The 27,775-nt window shown below is 46.3% G+C and overlaps 1 protein-coding gene across 2 annotated transcripts; it reads right to left on the bottom strand.

The window, feature by feature from the left end:
* Positions 1-966: 966 nt before the first annotated feature.
* Positions 967-27,691, bottom strand: psmd5 (proteasome 26S subunit, non-ATPase 5). 2 transcript variants are annotated; one of them, XM_072488689.1, is made up of 10 exons: positions 27,478-27,691; positions 24,390-24,534; positions 23,246-23,359; positions 21,504-21,632; positions 13,734-13,843; positions 11,136-11,278; positions 9,327-9,518; positions 6,998-7,113; positions 4,292-4,432; positions 967-1,665 (listed from the first exon to the last, which is right to left on the bottom strand). In XM_072488689.1, exons 1-10 carry the CDS (start codon positions 27,648-27,650, stop codon positions 1,411-1,413), a joined length of 1,518 nt encoding a protein of 505 aa, XP_072344790.1. In that variant the 5' UTR covers positions 27,651-27,691; the 3' UTR covers positions 967-1,410. The 2 variants fall into 2 exon arrangements, with proteins under 2 accessions (XP_072344790.1, XP_072344791.1); XM_072488690.1 differs by having other exon boundaries at positions 6,998-7,107; positions 27,478-27,690.
* Between the last annotated feature and the right edge of the window lie 84 nt (positions 27,692-27,775).

Genomic DNA, 27,775 nt, shown 5'->3' on the forward strand with positions numbered 1-27,775 from the left:
GGCCCATTTGGGAACAAGGGGGCAATATGTGCATGGAGCCAGAGAACATTGAAAGGTGTTAAACGAGTACTTCACATCTATCTTCACTCGGGAGGAGGGTGTAGCTGCAGAATTTGGGAGAGGGACTTTAAGGTCCTTGAAACATCTAACAATAGGGAGTGAGGAGATTCTGGAGTTTTTGGCAGGCTTAAAAATGGACAAATCCTTGGGGTCCTGATGAGTTGTATCCCAGGCTGCTGTGGGAGACAAGGAAGAAAATTACAGGGGCTCTGACCCAAATTTTTAATTCCTCGCTGGCCACAGGAGAGATGCCAGAGAATTGGGGGACAGCTAATATTGTTGCATTGTTCAAGAAGGGTGGTAGAGGTAAACCAGGGAGTTACAGATCTAAGAGTCTCACATCAGTGGTAGGGAAACTATTGGAGAAAATTAATCTCCACTTGGAGAGACAAGGTTTGATCAGGGATGGTCCTACTTGGCCTTGTCAGAGGGAAGCCATGTCTAACGAATTTGATTGAATGTTTTGATGAGTGTAGATGAGGATAGTGCAGTTGATGTAGTTTATATGGATTTCAGCAAAGCCTTTGACAAGCTCCCACATGGGAGGCTGAAAAAGGGTAAAAGCACATGGGATCCAGGGGAAAGGACACTTTAAAATGGAGCCAGCCTCTCTCTACTTTTTACATATATTAAATAAAATTTCAACTAGACAACCAATGTTGGGGAATGAACTAAATTGCTCCCTGTTGCTTCCAAGGACCTGAAGGGCAACGGGAATATCCAGAGGCCCCCCCCCCCAAAAATCTGGTCTGGATTCACTTACTCCTGAATGCAACACAAGACAGTATCCCTACTCTACTGGTACTTCCTTATCTTTGAAATTACAGTTTTTGTAAATTTCAGGAATCACATAAATTAGATGCCACAAACTTGAGCCAATTACCACCTCAATAAAAGACAAAAAGGTTACAGGTTGTAAAAATCATATTTTAATGGAAACTTGCTACATACGTGCAGTTGCTGTGAAAGGTTTCCTGTAACCCGCTTCTTGATTGAGACTTTGCAACCGCACTAACCTAAGAAAACTCCACTTTAAAAACTTTAAAAGCTCCTTTTACAAATGACTAATTTACAACTAGAGAGAATCAGGTGGAGAAAATATATCGTTCTGGTTTGAAATCTCAAAATGGCAGGTGTTTATAATATTCAGACTTGCATATCCTACCATTGCATCCACCTTGGGAAGGGCAAAGGATAAGGTGATCAAACAGGCTGAAAATTCCACTTGATCGAAACTTCTGGTTGAGGCCAAGCTGCTTTGTGACACGTCTTTACAAAAGTGCAGTAACAATTAATTTAAAGACTTGATTTTTTTTTTCGTTGTCATTTTTAATGATCACGTTTGGTCGATTACTCCCCGTCTACAGCAACTGTTGCAATTGCTTTCACAAAGTAAGGGCCTTCCCGCAGGTATGTTCGGAGTTGTAGGTAATATTGGTTCCCAAATATTTCGGCTAACGTCTTGGAGTCCACAAGAGTTTTTACCAGTTCAAACTTGGCATCCTTTGAGGGCTTGTCAGGTTCGGCTGACCTGTCGATAATGTACTCCACGAATCCTGGCGTGCTGATCATCAGTCTCTGACCCCAAGGCTGGCTAGCAATCGCCTATATTTCAAGATAATTGGAGGAAACGTCTTTAGAAAAACAAAAAGGGTTGCAATAACAAAGACAGTCTTTTCAACTCAATAAGAATGCATGTTTAAGAACTGATAATGGTCCAACTCTTATTTCAACAAGTGCACTCATGAAGTGAGTATAGTAACAAGGTATAAAGTTGGGAGAGGGTTACCATCTGTAAAACAATGGATTTGAATTCAGAACTAAATGCAAGAGGTTTGAGGCTAACAAGTAGGCAAGTTACAAAATTAGATCCTAAAAGTAAAGATAATGTGGATACTCAGAAATATAAACACACAAAACAAATGCTAGAGTCAGGGAGCATCTATGGAGACAAAGAGTTCATGTTTCAGTGCAGCATGGAGGCACAATGGTCAGCACTGCTGCCTCACGGCACCAGGGACCCGGGTTCGATTCCAGCCTTGGTGATGATGTGGAGTTTGATGTTATAAAGTTGCCCTTTGTCCAGGGATGTGCAGGTTAGGTTATGGGGATAGGGTGGGGTGGGAGGGAGATGGACCTGGGTTAAGTGCTCTTCCGGAGAGACAATGCAGACATGATGGACCGAGTGGTCTTCTTCTGCACTGTAGGAATTTCATGGTCTATGACCTTTCAGCCTCTCTATGCATGCTGTCCAAGCTGAGTATTTGCAGCATTTTAAAAAAATTACTAAAATATATGATTTGAATGAAATATTATTTTAAAAATTCAAAACCGTGCATTCTTCAACTTATTCAATCGAATGCTTGAATCATATTTTAAATCAAAGTGAATATAGGAGTAATCATAAGTTTATTTCTGAAAAAAAGTTGGAAGTGCACGTGTCCTGTTAGACAGCAGTATGGATAAGCCCAACAATCCTCCTTAAACACAATACTGTAATTTTGTAAAATAAAATACACATCTTCAAGCCAGAAAGGGCAGCTATAAAAGTGCTTTGCACAATGCATTTCACAAAATTTTAATTTGCATGATTTCGGACATTTCTTCTGGCACTGAGTATTCGCTTGTGTTTGATTTATATTTCCAATGCTTCCACTAATTTTTTTCTTTCATAGTATATGGACAATATTTATTACCCATCCCTAATTGCCTTTGAGGTGGTGCTGGTGAGCCACCTTGAGCTGCTGCAATCTGTCTATTGCGGGGACTCCCACAGTGCTGGTCAGAAGGGAATTCCAAGATTTAGATCCAGCGACAGTGAAGGAAAGATGATATGATTGCAAGTTAGGATGGTGTGGAACAAATGTGAGGTAATGCATTTTGGAAGGTCTACAAATGTGAGGTAATGCATTTTGGAAGGTCTAATGCAGGTAGGGAATATACAGTGAATGGTAGAACCCTCAAGAGTATTGCAGAGAGATCTAGGTGTACAGGTCCACAGGTCACTGAAAGGGGCAACACAGATGGAGAAGGTAGTCAAGAAGGCACATGGCATGTTTGCCTTCACTGGCCAGGGCATTGAGTATAAGAATTGGCAAGCCATGTTGCTGCTGTATAGAACCTTAGTTAGGCCACACTTGGAGTTTAGTGTTCAATTCTGGTCGCCACGCTACCAGAAGGATGTGGAGGCTTTAGAGAGGGTGCAGAAGAGATTTGCCAGGATGTTGCCTGGTATGGAGGGCATTAGCTATGAGGAGCGGTTGAATAAACTCGGTTTGTTCTCACTGGAACGACGGAGATTGAGGGGCGACCTGATAAGAGGTCTACAAAATTATGAGGGGCATAGACAGAGTGGATAGTCAGAGGCTTTTCCCCAGGGTAGAGAGGTCAATTACTAGGGGGCATAGGTTTAAGGTGCGAGGGGCAAGGTTTAGAGTAGATGTACGAGGCTAGTTTTTTTACACAGAGGGTAGTGGGTGCCTAGTACTCGCTGCTGGAGGAGGTGGTGGAAGCAGGGACGATAGTGACATTTAAGTGGCATCTTGACAAATACATGAATAGGATGGGCAGCATGGTTGGCACGGGCTTGGAGGGCCGAAGGGCCTGTTCCTGTGCTGTACTTTTATTTGTTATTTGTTCTTGTTCCAAGTGGTGAAGTTCCCATGCATCTGCTGCCAACACCCTTCCAGGTGGTACGGGCTGCGGAGTTTATAAGGTGCTTCCAACGAAGCCTTGGTGAGTTGCTGAAGTGCATCTTGTCGATTGTACACACTGCTGCCACCGTGCGTCAGTAATGGGGGGGGGGGGGGGGGTGAATATTTCATTGGTAGATGGTGTGTCAATCAAGCGGACTGCTTTGCCCTGGATGGCGTTTGAGCTTCTCGAGTGTTGTTGGAGCTGCATTCATGCAGGCAAGTGGAGAGAGTGTGCCATCACACTCCTGACTTGTGCTTTTTCGATGGTGGGTCGACTTTGGGAGAAGTCTGGAGGTGAGTTACTCTCTGTAGAATTCCCAGCCTCTGACCTGCTCTTGTGGCCTCAGCATTTATATGGCTGATCCAGAAAATGCTTGCAAATAAACTTTTCTATAATATAATGGATCACTCTGTATTTCTACCCAAACCCCTAGACACACCAGTGACATCTGGAGTTTTAAATTGGGTCAGGGCATCTAAACATTTTACGGTAAATAAGGTATTGGATTTTTTGTGCTAATAATAAAAGGACTCACAGTGAAGATCTTTATCGCGCCAATATGAATCTCTGGGAATGGCTGGGAGCTCATATTGCAGAATGTTTCCATTGGGTGGCTGTGTAGAGTTTGGAACCAGGACTCTGTCAACCCTAGAAGGTCCTCGGTTTGCTGATCATTCTGTGTAATTGATGAGAAAGTTAAACAGCAACGGCATAAAAGAAATGTCAAATAGCTGTAGGTAAAACTTCCGATATAATGCTGTACCAGTAGAGATACTCAGCAGGAGCTTGTTCTGAAGAGGTGGTACAGGCCGCAAGTAGAGTACCAATAAATTGTAGCAATTTTTCCTTTTACAGACACTACTCAAAGGGGAAAGACTTCTTGCAAATTTCCCAGGTTTTACACATTCCAGTGTGCAAATACAATACTGTAACACCTTGTAAAACTGGGTTACTTCTTAAAAGGCACCACATGTTGCTTACTTATAATAGGGGAACCCAGTGGACTGCTATAAGCTTGGAACTGCTGCAAATGAAAAGCTCACCTTGGGTCAATTGTTCTCTCCAGATTATTTATGAAATGAAAATCACTTATTGTCACAAGTAGGCTTCAATGAAGTTACTGTGAAAAGACCCTAGTCGCCACATTCCGGCGCCTGTTCGGGGAGGCTGGTACGGGAATTGAACCGTGCTGCTGGCCTGCCTTGGTCTGCTTTAAAAGCCAGCGATTTAGCCCAGTGTGCTAAACCAGCCCCAACTTGGATTACCAACTTGGATAAAGAATTAGTTGAGGTGCAATACAATATACACCAAACATACACTTCACAACACTGGGTAACTTCAAAACTGCTGGTTGGGCATGAAGTGAATTTTAAACACAAAAGTACATCACCTAGAGAGAGGCAAGACAAAGATTGCCAGCACAAGTCCAACATAAACCCAATGGAACAATGTTAACACAGCTCACTCGAGAGTAGAAACCTAGAGTAGCATCCATGCCCTTTACCATCTGAAGTAGGTTTACTTCACTCTATTACAGAAGAGACATTTTGCATTATACATGCTTTCAGAATTCTTTGGTTACAGTCCTCGCATTTATCCATTTCTGTGCAACTCTGCTGCAGACACATGATCCAATAGACCACAGACGTCCTAGTCACAGCACTGCAACACCATGTAGGATTTTCAGTCTGGCACGAAGCAGGCCAGCTTGATCCAGTCTCGATAAAAACCTGATCTCCAGAGTACAGGAGCTCGACACGGATTTCTCCAGAGCCTGCTAACCAGGACTACAATCACTGGGTAGCTACAAGCCTTTTAGAATGTGCACTCTGGTTAATAGTGACTGTGTTTTCCTCAAAGCTCACATGCTTGTGGAAGCTTCATCAGGCTTCCTTTATCCAATATTATTCCCAGCCACAAGCAACTCAACTGAGATTATTAAACCGAGGAGCTTGAATTATGAATATGTTATTAGGATCTTAACAAACCAATATAATTTCACTACAAGTATTTAACATGAAATACGACCTGGGGTTGCTACCGCAAAAGCAATTCTATATAGTGCTATCGGTTGCTGGAGATGTCCGACACCTGTTACACTTCAATGGACAGCTGGGAGATCAAAATATAGCACAGTACATTAGAACACAAGAACTGGGAGCAGGAGTAGGTAATTCAGTCCCTCGTTGCTCTGCCATTCATAGAATCCATACAGTGCAGAAGGAGACCATTCGGTCCATTAAGTCTGCTACTGACCCTTAGAAAGACCACCCCTACCTAGGCCCAATCATCCTATTCCTGCAACCCATCCCCAAGGGGCAATTTAGTGTGACAGTCCCTCTAACCTGCATCTTGGGACTGTGGGTGGAAACTGGAGCACCCAGAGGAAACCCACGCAGACTCAGGGAGAACGTTCAAACTCCTCACATGCAGTCACCAGAGTTCAGAATTGGACCCAGGTCCCTGGTGCTGTGAAGCAGCAGTGCTAACCAACCACTGTGCAGCCTGATCATAGCTGATCTCATGTCGGCCTCATTTCTACCTTCCTGCCCGATCCTTTCATCTGACTGCGGCACGGTAGCACAGTGGTTAGCACTGTTGCTTCACAGCGGCAGGGTCCCAGGCTCGATTCCCGGCTTGGGTCACTGTCTGCGTGGAGTCTGCACGTTCTCCCCGTGTCTGCATGGGTTTCCTCGGGTGCTCCGGTTTCCTCCCACAGGTCCCGAAAGACGTGCTTGTTAGGTAATTTGAACATTCTGAATTCTCCCTCCGTGTAACTGAACAGTCGCCGAAGTGTGTCGACTAGGGGATCTTCACAGTAACTTTATTGTAGCGTTAATGTAAGCCTTCATGTGACAATAAAGATTAGCAATACATGGGAATACAGTAAACTTTATATTTAAAGAAGGGGTGACTCTGGAAACCACCATACGGACTCTTTTTTAAAAAAAATGGGATTCTTATTATATCACGGAGCAAATGCACCAGTTTGCTTTGGCAAAAAAAAAGAATTTTAACCAAGTTTGCCCACAGAAATTTATTTCTCAAACGGAATATGCATTAAGTAGCGAATGGTTGTAAAGTATTTTTGGGCGGGGCATTTGGTTTGCTTTATCACACCACCAGGGTCAATTCAAATTCTGTTCCTGCGGCAGGCATATAAAACCCAAGCCATGATTCAAATCCACAAGCTTTTCAGCTATCGTGCACTCACGTAATAACACATTTACTGGGCTCTTACCGGCAGAGAGAGGAGAGAAGCAATTGTGTCGAGGCAGCGGACCCGTATGTCCGAGGCAGCATTGCAGGAGATGTTTCCGAGTCTTTTCAAAACCTCATGGAATCTACTGCCTAAGAATATATTTGGGAAAACAGAGATAACTTTAAATTCGGCTTCTGTATTTTGGTATAAGGTCAGAAAAAGGATGACAAGTAATGCACACTGGTGTCACAATTTGAGCACCTAGGTGCTCAGTGCAAAGGAACTTGGCCTGTGGCGGAGATTCAATGAAAAAACACAAGTTTTCCTGGCTTTCAGGACACAAGCTCAACTATTCCAAATCAGAGACATGTCCATTCCACTGCACAGGTGCACTGCGAAGGTCAAGGTCTTCCAGACACCTTTGGTGTGTCTTACCCTTCAGAAAGGGGCACAGAAACACCCAACAGTAAACAATGATACTATCAGCTGTCTAGAAATCTCTGAGGAGCCAGCATGGACTCTATGGGCTGAACGGCCTCCTTCTGTGCCATAAATGATACTATGATTCTCACTCTGAAAATCCTTCATGTACTCGCTCCAATCTGGAATACAAAGAGGGTCTTCACCATAGCTGCTTTCCAATCCTGGCACGAGAAAGTCGTCACCAGGGGCCCTGACCGGGGTCCCAGAACTACAACTTCACTTCCTTATCGTCTTCAGACTTTGTATTACATTTGTTTCTAGATCCAAAGACAAGGCAGTGCGTCTAAAGATAGGCCAAGTCTCATTCCCCAGGTGTCAATGGAGAAAAGCATAGAGCCCGTCAGCCACAGCATTGAACTGCAGGCCTGCTCGAGATAAGACACCAAGTACAACATATTCTACACATGCGTCACAAACCCCAGCCATCTATTGGAGGTGAGGGGATGATTGGGCAGAGGATCTGGTCCACAGGGAATACTGCCACACAAGTACTTTCCAGGTCATTTTCTCGCAGTAATCAGAGAGCCAACTCCGAGATCTGGATGTGCACCTGCTCACCCGACCCAATGAGGAGCGAACCATTCCTGTAACATGCAGGCTAGCTTAGCTGTTGCCACTAGCTGCAAGATGGCAAAGTGAGATCCTTCTTTCAATAAATGGGCATGATAACCCATGCGAAAGTGTCAAATGGAACATAAAACATGTCAGCATCTCCCCAATGGAGCTGAACCACAGGATACCTTGCCAAGTTATGACTGCAGCAGGGCCACTGCCGTGTTCTTGAATGACCCCTGCCAACCCAACCTCCCCAAAACACACAATATATGTTGTCGCCAGCAAATTCAAAAGTGCATCAACAATCCCAATGTGTGGTAGTTAGTATCATACAACAGAATGTAGATACCTCACAAAGTAAACACACAAGTTATTCATGTCAAGATTAAAATATCTAAATGCAAGTTTTTTTGCTGTTGTACCAAATTTAAAAAACACATCAAGTTTGAATCCTTGGCTAATGCTGAGTTAGTCTTACTAGTCACCATAGCTCCTTTAAATTCACTGGGGCTGAAGAAGCCAAGGCAAACAGCACAGATGACGTTTTTGAAATAAAAAACAAAGTGCTAGAAACACTCGACAGGTCAGTGGGGAGAAACAGAGTTAATGTCCTCTCATCAGGACCCTTTGCTTTAGTGTCAGATTACACTTCTCTTTGTTACCCTGTGAGCCCTCACTGGAAGGTGCAGGTGCAGAAAGAGGACAAGAAGGATTCAACACGGATGTCCTCTACAACTGCACAGACTGCAAACACTTACTGTGTCAGCACTGAGTCGGCAGCTTCAAGAGAAAAGAGACGAGAAGAGAGGAGAGCAAGGAAACAGAACTAGAAGAAAATAACGCAGGCAAATTAATTTAGAAAATTCTATGGCACCGACTGGTGAATAATTGAAAAGGAAATTACTTTCTCATCTAGTAACTGGTGAATAGTGGTGGTGGTGTAGGAGAGGGGACACAGAACAGATATGATAAGCAATGCTAAACGCAAACGTGAGGGGAAAAAAAAAATCTAAATTATAAATAAACCTTTGGACTACTGATGGGGTATGGAAAACTTGTTTTGTTAATAAGCTCATCAACAGGATGCTAAGTTTTCAATTCCCATCAGAACGTTGGTGAAGAGGGAGATTGAGGTATAAGACCTATACACCAGGTTTAAATACAACCCAAGGGTCAACACGAGTTCCTGCTTGCAGAGGCTAGCAGCTTTCCATAGACAAGCCATTGCTATGGCAACAGATAAAACTCCCAAGGACCTGTAGTTTCGGCAAGGATGTCTGCACCCATAAACTTAATTGTTACCAGTCTCAGAAGCAATAATATGGCTTACCAGTTTTATTTAGGACTTGCATTCCTTCAATACATGATCCAAGAATTCCAATGGTATCCAAACCAACCCCAATCATTGTTGGCTCCTGCCCTCCAATCATCTCAAACACCTTTTCAATAAAAGCTGGATAACGCTCACAGATCTGTTGAGGACTGTCAACCATTGCCAAATTTCCAAAGAACTTCACTAAATCTACAAAGAAAGCAGTGAATGAGAGTTCAGACTGAGGAATCTCCACAGATACAAGACAATGGAAAAGAATGTCAACATTCGGTGCCCAAATACATAGCATGACTGGATTAAATGCCCATTTTTTCAGTCACTAATCTCAACATTTTTATTTATTGAGAGTTCCAATACAAACCATAAGGAGTGCATTCCCCCAACACAATTTTTTGGTTGCTCTCCGAGAGGCACTGACTCGCACTCCATGGCTAACCAGCAGCTCTGGACATTCACACAACTGATCATTTATGTGCAATCCTTTTCTGTTATTGTAAATTTAGAGTGCCCAATTCGTTTTTTCCAATTAAGGGGTAATTTAGCGTGACCAATCCACCTACCCTGCATATCTTTGGGTTGTGGGGGCGAAACCCACGCAACACGGGGAGAATGTGCAAACTCCACACAGACAGTGACCCAGAGCCGGCATCGAATCTGGGACCTCGGCGCCGTGAGACAGCAGGGCTAATCCACTGCGCCACCGTGCTGCCCCATTTATGTGCATTCCTAAACAATTCATAAACATCTAAAGGTCGATTCTATAATCAGACGTAGGAGCAGGTTCAGCCTCTCAAGCACCCTCTGCCGTTCAATAAAATCATGGCCAATCTGATTGCGGCCTCCTCCTGCCCGCTCTCCCAAAATCCTGGGACTCCCTTCGTAGAATTTACAGTGCAGAAGGAGGCCATTCAGCCCATCGAGTCTGCACCGGCTCTTGGAAAGAGCACCCCACCCAAGGTCGACACCTCCACCCTATCCCCATAACCCAGGAACCCCACCCAACACTAAGGGCAATTTTGGACACTAAGGGCAATTTATCATGCCCAATCCACCTAACCTGCACATCTTTGGACTGTGGGAGGAAACCGGAGCACCCGGAGGAAACCCACGCACACACGGGGAGGATGTGTAAACTCCGCACAGACAGTGACCCAAGCCGGAATCGAACCTGGGACCCTGGAGCTGTGAAGAAATTGTGCTATCCACAATGCTACCGTGCTGCCCTTGTTAACCAAAATCTGTCTAGCCCAGCCTTGAATACACCCAATAACACAGTCTCCAATGATCTTTGATTTGGAGGATTCCAAAGACTCACGACCGTCAGAGAATACATTTTTCCTCATCTCTACCTGAAATGGGAGGCCCTTTCTTTTGAAAGCATGATGCCCCCTGGTTTGAGGATACCACATGTGGGAAGCATCCTCTCAACATCAACTGCTCATTTTGTAAAAAAGAGAGAAAGAACTTTGCACGCATGAAAATAATAATAATAATTGCTTATTGTCACAAGTAGGCTTCAATGAAGTTACTGTGAAAAGCCCCTAGTCGCCACATTCCGGCGCCTGTTCGGGGAGGTCGGTACGGGAAGTAAATCTAAAAGATGAATTTAAGGGAAAAGAACCTGGAGGGTTAACCTTTGGAACAATCCACTAAGAACGGAGATCAAAAAAATAACATCTAGGGGGGTAGGGAATTGAAGCAAATGTTAACTGGATGAATTAAATTACAAGAATCCGCTTTCTTGCCTGTGAATTTTTCTTATTAATTAATTGACAAAAAAAAAAAGAAAATATTCCTTTTACTTACTTGGTAGATAAAAGCCAGAGAAAGGATCGGAATCTGCACCAACGATCATGTTTGAGATTCTATCAATGGTGCCTTGCTGAGCAAGGTACTGTCGCCCATGCGGACTCTGAGCGAGTCCAGTAACCATCTCAATAGCGGTAGCTCTGCAATTCAATCAAAAGGCATCCAATTAATTGAATTAATCATTACATGAACTTTACATGGTGCCTTTAATGCAATAAATTAGCCCAAAGACCTTCGCAGGAGCTGTACCAAAGATTTGGTACCGTGTCACATAAGGAGACAGCAGGACAGGTGAGCAAAGGTTTGGCCAAGGCGGTAGATTTTAAGGAGCAACTTAAAGAAAGAGAGAGGGAGAGAAACTTAGGGAATCAATTCCAGGGCTTGGGGCCCTAGGCAACTGAAGGAAGGGTCACCAATGGTGCAATGATGAAAAGGGAAGATGTGCAAGAGGCCAGATTTGGAGAAGTGCAGAGAACTCGCTGGATTGTAGTGCTGGTGGTTAGAGATAGGGGAAAGCGAGGCCATGGAGTGATTTGAAAATAAGGATGAGAATTTCAAAACTTGAGGCACTGTCAGGCTGGGAGGCATTGTCGGTCCAGTAGACACATTGTAGATGGGTCAACACAATTGCAACTGTTTTAAATACAGGACAGTGAATGGAAGATGAAGAGGGTAAGGGAGGCAGAGGGCAAACTTAGAAAGGCTACACCATCCTCAATATTGGGAAAATATTTTTCTATTTTGGGTACAAGGTGTCAGCAAACACTGATGAATGTAGGAATTTCAGATCTATTGCATTGTGTATTTGGTGCAGTAAGGGTTAAACATTTGGGATAGTGTGTGACTGCTGCAGTCATGTTTTTTAAAATCCTGGTTTGAAAGACAGCTAGGCTTTTTGGAAACAGAGGTTCAATTAAAGCATTGTAAAAATTTGGGCTAATGGATTTTTGTTAAAGAGGGTCCACTGGTGGGTAGATAATTAGATACATTGTGTTCAACTTAGTAAGATGTAGTTAATGGGAGGATACAGGTGATGAAGCAATTTCTGCAGTTTAAAAAGTTTAGTTTTAGATTGGGATGGGTCCAGACAAGCAGCTGCTCTCAATACAGTGAGGTTAGATTTGTTGGTGGACGGACTCACAGTTCAGTTAAAGATTTGACTGGGGACAGGCCAGAAGAAACTGATCTTAACACAGCGAGTTAAGATTTGCCTGTTAACCGGACAGTAAGGCAGGCAAATCTTAACTTAAGTTGAGACAGCAAGAATCTGCAGTTGGTTCCTGAAGGATCTCTCCTTCTAAATGGCGGTTATCCAGGACATAACTATATTTAAAAGTGGATTTTGTCCTGAGATGGGTGTTGTTTGAAGGGAGATAAAGATAGTGGTTAGGATTGTTTCATTGTATTGTTTGGTTCATTGTATCGTTAAGCATTGTTTAACTGGTAATTGAAAGCTATTTGTCTTCATGATGGGAAAGTTAGGAATAAAGTTAGTTTTAATACACCATATCCCCATCTGTGTGTGAAATCATTCCTGGAGCATATCCTTTCCTCAGTCTTACAAAATTTAAACAAAATATTGGGGTTTCTGTCCAGTAGCCTAGCCATTGTTGAGGGTCTGGTATGGGATTGTAATAACACTCCCAGGTTAGAGACAGGATGAAGCCAACCCAACACTGGCCCAGCGATGTATTTTAACACCTAGAGCCAGAGGTTAATCATGACTGCACCAATATGACTCTCTCATTTCACAACCCAGGTGGCCTTGTGATTGGAGTGAGATTGCCAACTTCGTGGCAAAATACTGACAGTTCCATGTTGCAAGTTTGTATAGTGCCAGAAAAACCTTCATACACTTACTTCCATTTATAATAATAACAATCTTTATCATCACAAGTAGGCTTACATTAACACTGCAATGAAGTTACTGTGAAAAGCCCCCAGCCGCCAAATTCCGGCGCCTATTCGGGTACAGAGGGAGAATTCAGAATGTCCAAATTTCGGAACTTGTGGGAGGAAACCGTAGGAAACCCACGCAGGCACAGTGAGAACGTGCAGACTCCGCACAGACAGTGGTCCAAGCTGGGAATGGAACCTGGGACCCTGGCGCTGTGAAGCAATAGTGCTAACCACTGCGCTACCGTGCTGCCCACAATTGTGCTCGTCACAATTAATCTGACGATTCGGCAGAGCAAGCCAAATCCAGAGTTGCTATCGCCTCTATCTTTTGGCCCCAGGCACTGCTTTTAACCTCTTTCCAATGAACGAGTGCAGTCAGGCCAAAATATGAAAATGATCCAAGATAGCAACAAGGCAATATGGATTGGCTATGATCAATGTGAGAGGTTATGGGGGTGTGTGTGTGTGTGTGTGGGGGGGGGGGGGGGGGGGGGAAAAGAGTGGGCCTATGTAGAGTGCTCTTTCAGAGGATCGATGCAGACTCAATGGTCTAAATGGCTTCCTTCTGCTCTGTAGTGATTCTATGGGACCACGTGGTTGCATTCAAGTAACGGACACCAAGATTTTCTGTTTAAGGTTAATAACTGAAAGTACCAAAACAACAACAAAAATTTTAACCAGCAGTCACTGACTCACCGGAGGAGAACATCGTCTCCTGCAAGCTCCGTCAGCAGCTGAGCAATGAAACCACTGTTGGCACAATAACCCAGGGAGACGGGCGACACAGAAGAGATCACCACCACCAGCTGAAAGGCAATAACACAGAGCTGAATGGTGCTCTCACACTAGGATGCATAATGGTCATGTTACTCTAGGTTAATAGATCTGGACTAATAATTGTATGTTTAAGCAGCAAGTTAACAAACAAAAATATAATAATCAAGTTCTTTTCTCCAGATTAGCACTCAACAATGAATTGGTTTACTGTGTGAAGATCACACTGCTGATTCTGAAGCTGTGAATTACATATAAAACAGTGTGACTAAATAACCCCAGGCACTAGAGATACTGAAGGGCATTGTAGTTTTGACTCCGCTAATCCCCCACATTTACTGTGCAACGCGAGGGTCTAAAGCAGCCCATTTGGGACATGGAATAAAGGGAGGGGTAGAGAAAAGGGAAATTTATTCAGTTTAAGAGTGGTACAAACAGATGACCAAGAGCAGGGGTGGTGTTGCCTGGGGAGACCGAAAACAGGAACTGCAAAAATAAAAGTTCCTGTCACATATATATTCAACAAGTACAACCAGCTGCCAACAGTTGCAACTGGTGGTTTCCTATGAAGGATGGAACACAAAACATTATCAATCAAAAGACTCATATCACCCCCTAGTGTAATTTTGGACGTAATACCTCTAAAATAGGGAAAACTGGGTAAGCAATAGTTACGTTCAGGTCCACCAAACCATGCACAAATCCATACCAAGCACCACAACAGCAATCCCCTACATCAGTCCTATAGGAGTCTTGCATCAGCTTATATCCCTTTGACCAATTGCCACAGGTCAGTTTGTTGCAACGCTTCAAATTTACCTTTTGACAATGCTTACTATCTTCTATATAGAACGGAGTGTAAAGACCAGTGATGGGCAACCTAGGCTAGTGAGTGAGCCACGTGTGGCCCTCGAGATTGAAATCAGGTTTGGTCACTAACCATGCTCCCATGAATAAGATTAAATACAGCTACATGTCAATATTTCATAACTGGTTACAGAAAATACTTAATCTTTATTTATATATCGATAGAACTATCGACTTCAAATCATAAAAATAAATATTTGGACTTCCGGGTGCGGCGATGACCAGCTAAGTCGCACATTTCGGCAGCTCCCGTTGGAACGGACTTTTGGGCTCTTGATAAGAGCCCCAACGGCAATTTTAAACGGCCAAAATCACTGTGCGGTGAAGTAGAAGGGAATCCCCCCCGGATATTGATGGAAAAAGGAGAGGATAGCGGCAGGATTGCAGTGGATCCTTCGGAGCAACGGCAAGGAAGGGAAGCTCGAAGCAAGATGGCGTCGGAAGGTGGCCGTTCGATATGGGGCCCGGAGCAACAAGAGTTCCTGCGGCGCTGTGTGGAAGAGCTGAAGAAGGAGGTGTTGGCCCCGATGCTACGGGCGATTGAAAGGCTAAAGGAGGCGCAGAGGACCCAGGAGCTGGAGCTTCGGGTCGTGAAGGCAAAGGCTGCTGAAAATGAAGATGAAATTCAGGGCCTGGTGGTGAAGACAGAGACGCACGAGGCGCAGCACAAGAGGTGTGTGAAGAGGTTGGAAGCACTGGAGAATAATTCGAGGAGGAAGAATCTAAGAGTCTTGGGTCTTCCCGAGGGCGCAGAGGGGGCGGACGTCGGGGCATATGTGAGCACGATGCTTCACTCGCTAATGGGATCGGAGGCCCCGATGGGCCCTTTGGAGGTGGAGGGAGCTTATCGAGTTATGGCGCGAAGACCAAGGGCAGGAGAAATACCTCAAGCCATAGTGGTGAGGTTTCACCGCTATAATGACAGAGAGATGGTCTTAAGATGGGCGAAGAAAACTCAGAGCTGCAGGTGGGAGAACGCGGTGATCCGCGTATACCAGGATTGGAGTGCGGAGGTGGCGAGAAGGAGGGCAAGTTTCAATCAGGCTAAGGCGGTGCTTCACAAAAAGGTGAAATTTGGAATGCTGCAACCGGCGAGAGTGTGGGGAACTGTGGGCGCCGGTGGGTAGGAAAGCGGGGCTGAGTGGGAAACGCGGGCCTCGTTCTCGTGCTATGGTAATTATGGCGGGAACAGGGACGCAGGAAGGTGGGGGCCTCGCACAGTGAGAGGCCGAGGGCAAACGGGGAAGCCGAGGTCAGCCAGAGTTCGCTGACTTCTGGGAGCAACATGGGGTGGTGCAATTACGCTAGAGGGGGATCTAGCGGAGGGGGGGGGGGGGGGGGGAGCTAAATGGGTTGCTGCTGCTAAGGGGAAGGGGGAGCTGTTATGGGGCGGGGTGGGCACCGTCGGTGGGATATACGGGTACGTGGGAACCGGGTGAGGAGCTGGGGTAAAAAAGGGGATGGCTAGTCGACAAGGGGGGGGGTAAAGAGCCCCCCAACCCGGTTGATCACGTGGAACGTGAGAGGGCTGAATGGGCCGATTAAAAGGGCGCGGGTACTCGCACACCTAAAGAAATTAAAGGCAGATGTGGTTATGTTGCAGGAGACGCACCTGAAATTGACAGATCAGGTCAGATTACGCAAAGGATGGGTGGGACAGGTGTTTCATTCGGGTTTGGATGTGAAGAATAGGGGGGTGGCTATTTTAGTGGGGAAACGGGTACTGTTTGAGGCAAAGACCATAGTGGCGGACAGTGGGGGTAGATACGTGATGGTGAGTGGCAGACTGCAAGGGGAGGCGGTGGTTCTGGTGAACGTGTACGCCCCGAACTGGGATGATGCAAACTTCATGAGGCGTATGTTGGGGCGTATCCCGGACCTGGAGGTGGGAAAGTTGGTAATATGGGGGAGATTTCAATACTGTGCTTGATCCAGGGCTGGACCAGTCGAGGTCCAGGACCGGGAGGAGGCCGGCAGCAGCCAAGGTGCTTAAGGACTTCATGGAGCAGATGGGAGGAGTAGACCCTTGGAGACTTATTAGACCTAGGAGTAAGGAGTTCTCATTCTTCTCCCATGTTCACAAGGTATATTCACGGATAGACTTTTTTGTCCTGGGAAGGGCACTGATTCCGAAGGTGACAGGGACGGAGTACACGGCCATAGCCATCTCGGACCACGCTCCACATTGGGTAGATCTGGAGGTAGGAGAGGAAAAGGAACAGCACCCACTCTGGAGAATGGATATGGGCCTGTTGGCGGATGAGGGGATATGTCTAAGGGTGAGGGGGTGTATCGAAAGATACTTGGAGCTTAATGGCAATGGAGAGGTTCAGGTGGGAGTGGTCTGGGAGGCATTGAAGGCGGTGGTCAGAGGGGAACTGATATCCATAAGGCCACATAAAGGGAAGCAAGAGAGAAAAGAAAGGGAGCGATTGCTGAGAGAACTTGTGAGGGTGGACAGGCAATATGCAGAGGCACCGGAGGAGGGACTGTACGGGGAAAGACAAAGGTTACATGTGGAATTTGACCTGCTGACCACGGGTAAGGCAGAGGCACAGTGGAGGAGGGCACAGGGAGTGCAGTACGAGTATGGAGAGAAGGCGAGTCGGTTACTGGCCCAACAATTGAGGAAGAGGGGAGCGGCGAGGGAGATAGGTGGGGTGAGGGATGAGGAGGGAGAGATGGAACGGGGAGCGGAGAGAGTGAATGGGGTGTTTAAGACATTCTATGAGAGGTTGTATAAGGCTCAGCCCCCGGAAGGGAAGGAGGGAATGATGCATTTCCTGGATCAGCTGGAATTCCCGAAGGTGGAGGAGCAGGAGAGGGCGGGACTGGGAGCACAGATTGATGTGGAGGAGGTGGTAAAGGGGTTTGGGAGCATGCAGGCGGGGAAGGCCCCGGGACCAGATGGGTTCCCGGTGGAATTTTATAGGAAATATATAGACCTACCGGCCCTGCTTTTGACTAGAACCTTTAATGAGGCCAGGGAAAGGGGGAAGTTGCCCCCGACTATGTCGGAGGCGACAATATCGTTACTTTTGAAGAAGGATAAAGACCCGCTGCAGTGTGGGTCCTACAGGCCCATTTCCCTTTTGAATGTAGATGCTAAGCTCCTGGCCAAGGTAATGGCGACGAGGATAGAGGATTGTGTCCCGGGGGTGGTCCATGAGGATCAAACTGGGTTCGTTAGGGGGAGACAGCTGAACACGAACATACGGAGGCTGCTAGGGGTGATGATGATGCCCCCACCAGAGGGGGAGGCGGAGATAGTGGTGGCGATGGATGCCGAGAAAGCATTTGACAGGGTCGAGTGGGACTACCTGTGGGAAGTGCTGAGGAGATTTGGTTTCGGTGAAGGGTTTATTGGATGGGTACAGCTGCTATATAGGGCCCCGGTGGCAAGTGTGATCACGAACAGGCAGAGGTCTGACTACTTCCGTTTTTATAGAGGGACGAGGCAGGGGTGTCCCCTCTGTCTCCGTTACTGTTTGCATTGGTAATTGAGCCCCTGGCCATAGCACTGAGGGGCTCCAGGAAGTGGAGGGGAGTACTCAGGGGAGGAGAAGAACACCGGGTATCATTGTATGCAGATGATTTACTGCTGTATGTTGCGGACCCGGTGGAGGGGATGCCTGAGATAATGCAGACGCTCGGGGAGTTTGGGGAATTCTCGGGGTACAAATTGAACATGGGGAAGAGTGAATTGTTTGTGGTACATCCGGGGGAGCAGAGCAGGGGAATAGAGGATTTACCGCTGAGGAGGGTAACAAGGGATTTCCGGTACTTGGGGATCCAGATAGCCAGGAGTTGGGGAACCTTACATAGGCTTAATTTAACACGATTGGTGGAACAGATGGAGGAGGATTTTAAGAGATGGGACATGGTGCCCCTGTCACTGGTGGGGAGGGTGCAGGCGGTCAAAATGGTAGTCCTCCTGAGATTCCTTTTTTTGTTTCAGTGCCTCCCGGTGATGGTCACGAAGGCTTTTTTCAAGAAGATCGAGAAAAGCGTTATGAGTTTTGTGTGGGCTGGGAAGACCCCGAGAGTGAGGAGGGGGTTCTTGCAGCGTAGCAGGGAGAGGGGGGACTGGCACTACCGAGCTTAAGTGAGTACTATTGGGCCACCAATATTTCAATGGTGTGTAAGTGGATGGGAGAAGGGGAGGGAGCGGCGTGGAAGAGATTGGAGATGGCGTCCTGCAAAGGAACCAGCCTACAAGCACTGGTGACGGCATCGCTGCCGTTCTCCCTGAAGAAATACACCACAAGTCCAGTGGTGGTGGCAACACTGAAAATTTGGGGGCAGTGGAGACGGCATAGGGGAATGACGGGAGCCTCGCTGCGGTCCCCGATAAGAAATAATCATAGGTTTGTCCTGGGGAGAATAGATGGGGGATTTGGAGCATGGCAGAGAGCTGGGATTATGCAACTGAGGGATCTGTTCTTGGACGGGACGTTTGCGAGTCTGGGAGCGCTGACGGAAAAATATGGGTTGTCCCAAGGGAATGAATTTCGATACATGCAACTGAGGGCTTTTGCGAGGCAACAGGTGAGGAAATTCCCGCAGCTCCCGACGCAGGAGATTCAGGATAGAGTGATCTCAGGAACCTGGGTGGGGGATGGTAGGGTGTCAGATATATACAGGGAAATGAGAGACGAGGGGGAGAACATGGTGTATGAGCTGAAGGGAAAATGGGAGGAAGAGCTGGGGGAAGAGATTGAAGAGGGGCTGTGGGCAGATGCCCTACGTAGGGTAAACTCTTCGTCCTCGTGCGCCAGGCTTAGCCTGATACAATTTAAGGTTTTGCACAGGGCACATATGACCGGAGCAAGGCTCAGTAAATTTTTCGGGGTAGAGGATAGGTGTGGGAGATGCTCGAGAAGCCCAGCAAACCACACCCATATGTTTTGGTCATGTCCGGCACTGCAGGGGTTCTGGGTGGGGGTGGCGAAGGTGCTTTCAAAGGTGGTGGGGGTCCGGGTCGAGCCAGGCTGGGGGCTGGCTATATTCGGGGTTGCAGAAGAGCCGGGAGTGCAGGAGGCGAGAGAGGCTGATGTTTTGGCCTTTGTGTCCCTAGTAGCCCGGGCGAAGGATACTGCTTATGTGGAAGGAAGCCAAGCCTCCGGGCGTGGAGACCTGGATAAACGACATGGCAGGGTTTATAAAACTGGAACGGATAAAGTTTGCACTAAGGGTTTTGTTATGGCAGTTGCCATTTAGTTTATATTATTTATTTATTTGTTAAAATACGGTCACGGTTATTTATATTGTTTTGCTGTTGTAAAAAAGGGAAAATCCTTTGTACTGTTTTGTATGGCCGAAAAAGTTAAATAAAATATATTTTTAAAAAAATAATAAAAAATATTTACACTTTGGACACACAGGGAGCGCACGGCTCTCACATTCAGTCTTGTGAGCAATCAGCACGCACCTCAAGTCACGTACGTGCCTTTATGTGCAAATCACTTCAGTCATTGTGGTAGGAAAAAAACGACACAACGGAAATCAGCGGGATGTGGCAACCCTGCATGTGGGAACAGTCAACAAAATGCCTTGTGGGCCATACTCAGAACCCAGATGGGCAGGTTGCCCACCACTGGCAAAATAACTGTCCATACTTGTACTGACCATTACAATAACTTACATTTACATCAAGTAGAGATGTCCAAATCTCTCCATGGGCGCATGATCAGACGGAAATCAACATCAAGCCAAAGGAGGAAACACTACAGGATCATCAAAAGCTCGGTTGAAGAGGTAGTTTTAAGATAGGTCTCAGGAAATGGAGCAGTTCAGGGAGGGAGTTCCCAAAGTCCATGACGTAGATAGATAGACACGATGGGACAAAGGAAATGGGGGATCTACAAGAGTTAGAACACAGACTTTGAAAGTTTTAGTGCTAGAGGTTACAGAAGTAGAGAGGAACAAGGCCATAGCAGCGTTTAAACACAGGGGTGAAATTATATATAAACATGCAATTATGTAGGACTGGAAAAGACTATTCCACCCATCGAGCTGGATATTATGCCCCATTTTATCACTCACTCTTCAATTGATCTCGACTGCCATTTTCAAAAATCTATCAAGCTTCTTAAAATCTGTAACTCTTCATTTCTACTCCAACCATTCCACATTCACCCTCCTCAGCATTAAGGAGTTTTCTTTTCACTATATTTACCTTTTCTTGGCTAAGCTTGAACCCAACTTCCTTTGCCCCAAAGCTTTTACTGAGCATCTTGCTAGGTGCCTCTACAAAGTCCCCTCCCAGTCTCCTTTTTTTCCCAAGCGTGAAGGACCTATGTTTTTTCTATCAATTCCCCATAACCTAATCCGCTGATATTAGGCTGAAGAAGGCCTGGCGGCAAATTAGATTGAATCCGTCTTCCCTTTTAAATGACAAAGCCTCTAAAGTGTCCTAGGTAAGTAATTACCCACTGATACTAATATGACTCCACAACAACAGGAGACTCAAATTGTTCCCAGTGTTCATGAAATGTTTTAACTCCAGTTAGAAGTCTAAATAAACAAAGTGAATCACAGCATTTCAGCTCTTGCACAGGTGCAAAGAAGTGTGCTGACGCATGACATTCCTTAAAGTGAGCTGTGCACAACCTTAAATGACTAGGGAGCTCTGAAAAAAACATGAGCAATGTGTGTTTTTTTAAATATGTGTTAAATACAACCATTGGCATAGACAGTAAAGGTTGGAAAGCGAATTGGTATACATTCGAAAGAATGAAGACTTACAAAAGTAATAAAGGATGTATCAGAAGATGAATATTACGGAAAGAAATGTTAGATCAAATCCAACAGATGGCACTGTACCTCATAGACTCTGTAGCGCACCACATCATTGGTGCCCATGACATCTTTCAAATCTTGCAGCATGCTAGTCATGAATAACGCATCAAGTCCAGCCTTACTCTGGGCAACTCTGGAAAGGGATTGGATTGCCTGGTGAAGAAAAAACATCAATAACATTTCCCACCACTGTCTTTTGGTTCCTCAATTTCTTTTTAAAAAAATAATTTTTATTAAAGGTTTTCATAAAATATCAATAACAAAATGAGAAAGAAAAAAGAACCCAACAGGGTTAAGTACAAAACACAATCTAAAAAAGCAACCCCCCAAACACCTCCCCCCCTGTACCTAAACAATAAATTAACATTAACACCCCGACTAAAGACAACAGGTGGATACACCCCCTCAGACCCTTCCAGTGTAAATAACATAAACAAAAATAAAGTAAACCCCCCCCCCCCCAGCTGCTGCTGCCATTGACCAATGTTTATCGTTCTGCCAGAAAGTCTAAGAACGGTTGCCACCGCCGAAAGAACCCTTGTACCGACCCGCTCAAGGCGAATTTCACCCTCTCCAATTTAATGAACCCTGCCATATCGCTGATCCAGGATTCCACGCTTGGGGGCCTCGTATCTTTCCACTGAAGGAGAATCCTTCGCCGGGCTACCAGGGGCGCAAAGACCAGAATTCCGGCCTCTTTCACCTCCTGCACTCCCGGCTCCTCTGCCACCCCAAGTATTGCGAGCTCCCAGACCGGTTTGACCCTGGATCCTACCACACTCGACACCGTCCTTGTTACGCCCTTCCAAAATTCCTCCAGCGCTGGGCATACCCAGAACAGATGGGTGTGATTTGCTGGGCTCCCTGAGCACCTAACACACCTGTCCTCACCCCCAAAGAACCTGCTCATCCTTGTCCCAGTCATGTGTGCCCAGTGCAGCACCTTAAACTGTATGAGGCTGAGCCTCGCGCACGAAGAGGAAGAGTTGACCCTCCCTAGGGCATCTGCCCACGTCCCCTCTTCGATCTCCTCTCCCAACGCCTCCTCCCACTTACCTTTCAACTCCACCACCGAGGCCTCTTCCTCCTCCTGCATCACCTGATAAGTTTCCGAGATCTTCCCCCCTCCCCCCCCCCCCTCGAGAGCACCCCGTCCTGTATTGTGTGTGGCAGTAGCCGTGGGAATTCCGCCACCTGCCGTCTGGCAAACGCCCTTACCTGTAAGTACCTGAAGGTGTTCCCCGGGAGGGAGCCCGTACTTCTCCTCCAGCTCACCCAAGCTCGCAAACTTCCTGTCCACAAACAGGTCCCCCAACTTTCGTATCCCTGCCCTGTGCCACCCCGAAGGTTCAATTGCTGAGGGCCAAACCACCTGAGACAAGCAAACCGATGCATAAAGCGCTAGACACATTTGTATACAACGCATTGTACAAATGTCCGTCTCAACGTGCTTCACAGAGACATCATGAAACAAATTAAGACACGGCCACATAATGTGATATTAGGTCAGATGGGCAAAAGCGGAGTCAGGGGTAGGTTTTAAGAGAGTCTCCCAGGAGGAAAGGAAGGGAGAGCGGTGGAGGGGTTTAGGGAGGGAATTCCACAACTTAGGGTCCAGGTAGTTAAAGGACAGCTATTGATGATGAAGCAATTATAATCGGGCCAGAATTAGATGAATGCAGAAATCTCAGAGGAGTCTGGGTGGGGGCGAAATTGGACCCCAAAGGTCATCAGTAATCATTTGACTTGAACCGCAATCAACCTACCTCTTTCGCAACAGATATTTTTTTGCCACCGATGCTGTGAATCATCTCCCTCAGCAACTCAGGCGAGCCAATAATTAATGGGACTGCATCTGCACTTTCCACAATTCGTCCAATCTGGTGAAATTAACACAAGTGTAAAGAGGCCAATGAACAATATTCTCCCAACTGTAAGAAATAAATTTTATGCACACACGGTTGTAGCTCAGCATTAAAAGGATTTAGCTTGTCCTGTATATTTCTCAGCACTGGATTTCAAAAAATATATTTAAATCACAAATCTCCATAAAATTCTCAATACATTGTTGTTAAACTGCTAGGAATGATACCAAAAGGGCAGTACGGTGGCGCAGTGGGTTAGCCCTGCTGCCTCACGGCGCCGAGGTTCGATCTTGGCTCTGGGTCACTGTCCGTGTGGATTTTGCACATTCTCCCCGTGTTTGCGTGGGTTTCACCCCCACAACCCAAAGATGTGCAGGATTGGCCCAAGATTGGCCACGCTAAATTGGTCCTTAATTGGAAAAAATGAATTGGGTACTCTAAATTTATAAAAAAAGGAATGATATCGAAAACAAAAAAGTACACTTACATATTCCTTACTAATCACAGGGGCGGTGCCCATGCTATAGGGGGCTGGTTTTGGTCTGTACGCTAGACAGCTGGATCGTGATGCAGGGCGGACCAGCAGCACGGGTTCAATACCCGTACCGGCTGAGGTCATTCATGATGGCTCCGCCTTCTCAAGCTTACCCGTCGCCTTAATCCTCAGGTTAAATCACCACCAGTCAGCTCTCCCCCTCAAAAGGGGAAAGCCCTTATGGTGATCTGGGATTATGGTGACTTTACCTATGCCCACGCTAATTCAGATATGCAAATCAACTGGTTGCAGGATCCTGGTCAGTCTAAACTTGAATACTATGAACAATTCTGTCCTCAATACAATAAGGAAACATGGAAGCACTACAATGTGCAAAAAAAATACAAATATGGTTCCGGAACTGAGAGATTACCGCTATAGAAAAACAGAATAGGTTCAGGCTTTTTATTTTAGAAAAGTGAAGACTCAGGAAGTTACCTGATAGAATCTTAATTATGAATGAGTTGGACAGGGTAGATATTTTGGAAGAAAAACGCACATCCACCTTACTTGGGACATTGCCAGGATTTTAACATTGTCATCAGAATGCTGAAGTCCCTTCTGCAGTTCCAGCTTGAAATTTTGAGCCATGTAGACCGGATCCAAAGCTTGCAGAAGTCGATCAAGAATTGCCACGCACGTATCGATCTGTTCCCTAAACAAAAGAGGGACAATTGGACTTAGTTAAACAGAATTAAGTTAGATCCGGTAGACAGCCTACCAGGTTGGCAAGCAAGAGGAAACGCAATCAGTTTTGCAACCACAGTGCATGGCCAGTGGAAACATTTTGAGCTTTTTAACCATTGGAATGTAAGCAACAGTGGCAAGGCAGTATTCACTGTCCATCTCGGATTATTCAACTATATCAATTGGGACTGATGCGGCATTACACATGGGCTTATTGAGCAGAATTAGTGCACTAGTTGGATTTTTAACCACAGAGCAGTTTTTGTTATCAGCGCATAAATTACTAGATCTATTGGTTTCAACTCAAAACTGTAAAAAAAACAAATTGGAGACTCCAAATGGTACAAGGGGCAGGAACAAAGAACCTGCATTTATCCAGTGACGTTCATATTGCACAATCAATTAACTAGTATAATTACAGTTAGATGGGTAAACTTTGCTACTAATTGCATACAGCAACGTTTCACAAACAGCACTGAAATATGCTGAACAATCACTTTGGATGAATGCAATGAAATCAGAATGGATAGCATTCGTTTGACAGAGCTTGCCAATGTAATACAGCCAATGCTTTGTTTTGAAAAACTAGAACGTGAGTGAGCACTGTGTGAAAGCTTAGCTTATGATAGAGGAACATAATTTAGTATTAAAATATATTTTCCTAAGCAGCTAATTAATATCTGATGTGTCTGGGAAGCTCCCCAAAGCTGAAGAGCTTTCAGAAAGGAAAAAGATATCCTAGACGGAAGGTCACCAATGTTCAGTGGTGATTGAAGAGTTGACAATAGGATGTAGGAGCAGAAGTAGACATTCAGCTCATTGGGTTTGCTCCACCATTCAATGACATCATGACTGGGTGAATGGGCTGTTTTAGAGGTTTGTGCACTTCCGTCGAAGCCACTGCACGCTTTCGACAAAATCTCTCAACGAGCTCAGTGGCCTCCTCTGAAGCCAGGATTTCCCAGGAGCTGGTGGGTTTGTTTGCCTCGTCTGCACTTCCACTGTCTTGGGAGTCTGCTGCTACTGGGTTCTGAGTAGAGCAATTGCTTTGGAAGTGCGGTGTCAGGCATACATATCCCTCCCCCCCCCCCCCCATGGAGTTGATTTAGAGGGATTATCGCCTCAATGTTGGACAAGTTGGTCTGGGAGAGGATGGTGCCACCTTGCTTGCCATTGCATTTGGAGAGTCTGCGAAGGCATCGCTGGTGATACTCCTCCAGTGTTTTGAGGTGCCTGCTGCAGGTTGTCCAACTCTTCAAATCATGCAGGATGCAGGGATCGCTGCTGCCCAGTAAACCATAATCTTAGTCTCGGGTTTGAGATTCTGGTGCTCAAATATTTTATTGCTCAGTTAGCTGAAGGCTGAGCTAACACATTCGAGGCACTTTTTTTTTTTTTTTTTATACACAGAGGGTAGTGGGTGCCTTGAACTCGCTGCCGGAGGAGGTGGTGGAAGCAGGGACAATAGTGACATTTAAGGGGCATCTTGACAAATACATGAATAGGATGGGAATAGAGGGATACGGACCCAGGAAGTGTAGAAGATTGTAGTTTGGTCGGGCAGCATGGTCGGCACGGGCTTGGAGGGCCGAAGGGCCTGTTCCTGTGCTGTACTTTTCTTTGTTCTTATGACATTACGTCAGATGTCCAAAAGTCTGGTCAAGAGTAAGTTATAAAAAATGTCTTAAAGGAAGAAAGCAAAATAAAGAGGCAGAGCTATAAGGGAGGACATTCCAGAGATTAGACGCAAGGCAACTGAAGGCACAGTCACCATAGTGATGCAATTAAAGAGAAATGTAGATATCCCAAGAGTTGTGGGTCTGAATTTCAAAGATAGTGAGGGATAACAGGCTGACAAACCATCCTGGATTTTAAAGAATCATCCCATATTTGCAATGATTGTCCAGTGTCTCAGTTGTATGTTGCTGCAAAGTTTTATCCCATATTTCAGACCTTTAGATGTTACTCATGTGCAGTACACATCTGACCTGACAGTCTCATCAGAACCCACCCTCTCCTCCTCCCCCATTCTCACAGGTTTGGCATAACCCCCTGTCCACTAGCAGTCAACCATCCCACTTTTCCCATAATTTCCCCACTCCGGAGAGTTGGTCACTGAGGGACAAGGCCATAGAGGGATTTAGAAACAATGGTACAAGGATGTGGAAGTCGGGTTTGGAAAAAGGCAGGGAATGGCACAGGGTCATGGTGCTCATTTGGAGAGCCGGTGCAAACACGATGGGCCAATTGGCCTCCATAGAATTCCTATAGTGCAGACAGAGGCCATTCGGCCCATCAAGTCTGCACCGATCCTCCAAAAGAGCACCCTACCTAGGCCCACCCTGTCCCCGTAACATATTTGGACCGAGGGACAATTTAGTATGGCCAATCCACCTAACCTGCACTTCACCAGGTGCTCTTTTTTCCTCCCACAGTCCAAAGATGTGCAAGTTAAGTGAACTGGATATTGAAAATTGTCCCAGGGATGAGAAGGATTGAGCCTACGTTAGGGTGCTCTTTCAGAAGGGCAGTTCTCATTTGGCCCATCTCTTTGCAGATGGGCCAAATGGTCCCCTTCTGCACTCTAGGGATTGTATGATCTATGGGAGGAAACCCACACAAACATGGGGAGAAAGTGCAAACTCCACACAGTCACCCAAGGCCGGTATCGAACCCAGGTCCATGGCGCAGTGAGGCCGCGACGCTGACCATGCTGGGGATGCCTATTCCCTCCGAGTCTCCCCCATCTGCTTCCCGGCTCCGCTTCCTCCGCTGAGTCACCGCCTCAGAGGATATGAGGGGGAAGCGGGATGAGGCTGCTGAGTTGGATGATCAGACACAGTCATAATGAATGGCGGAGTGGGCTCGACGGGCCGAACGGCCTCCTCCTATTCCCCGCCCACAAACTCGCCTGTCGTCGCTGCTCAGCAGGCCGAACAGCACCCCGAAGCGCAAGCCCGTCGCCAGCTCCCGCAGGATGCTGAGTGGCAGCGAGTGGACGGCCGTCTTCAGGCTCCTCAGCTCCTCCAGCGGCTCCTCCAGCTCGGCGATCTCCCGCAGCAGCTCGCTGACGCCGGCCGCCATCTTGAGAGGGGGCAGGGGGACGGGGTCAGTCGCTCCGCCCACCCGCTGCCGTCCTCCTCCTCTCGCGAGAGCTCCGCCCGAGACCTGGCCGCGCCCTCTGACCCCCCCCGCCCCTTGGCACCGCC

Source organism: Scyliorhinus torazame, chromosome 22 (genome assembly GCF_047496885.1).
Source record: "Scyliorhinus torazame isolate Kashiwa2021f chromosome 22, sScyTor2.1, whole genome shotgun sequence".
Lineage (NCBI taxonomy): Eukaryota > Metazoa > Chordata > Chondrichthyes > Carcharhiniformes > Scyliorhinidae > Scyliorhinus > Scyliorhinus torazame.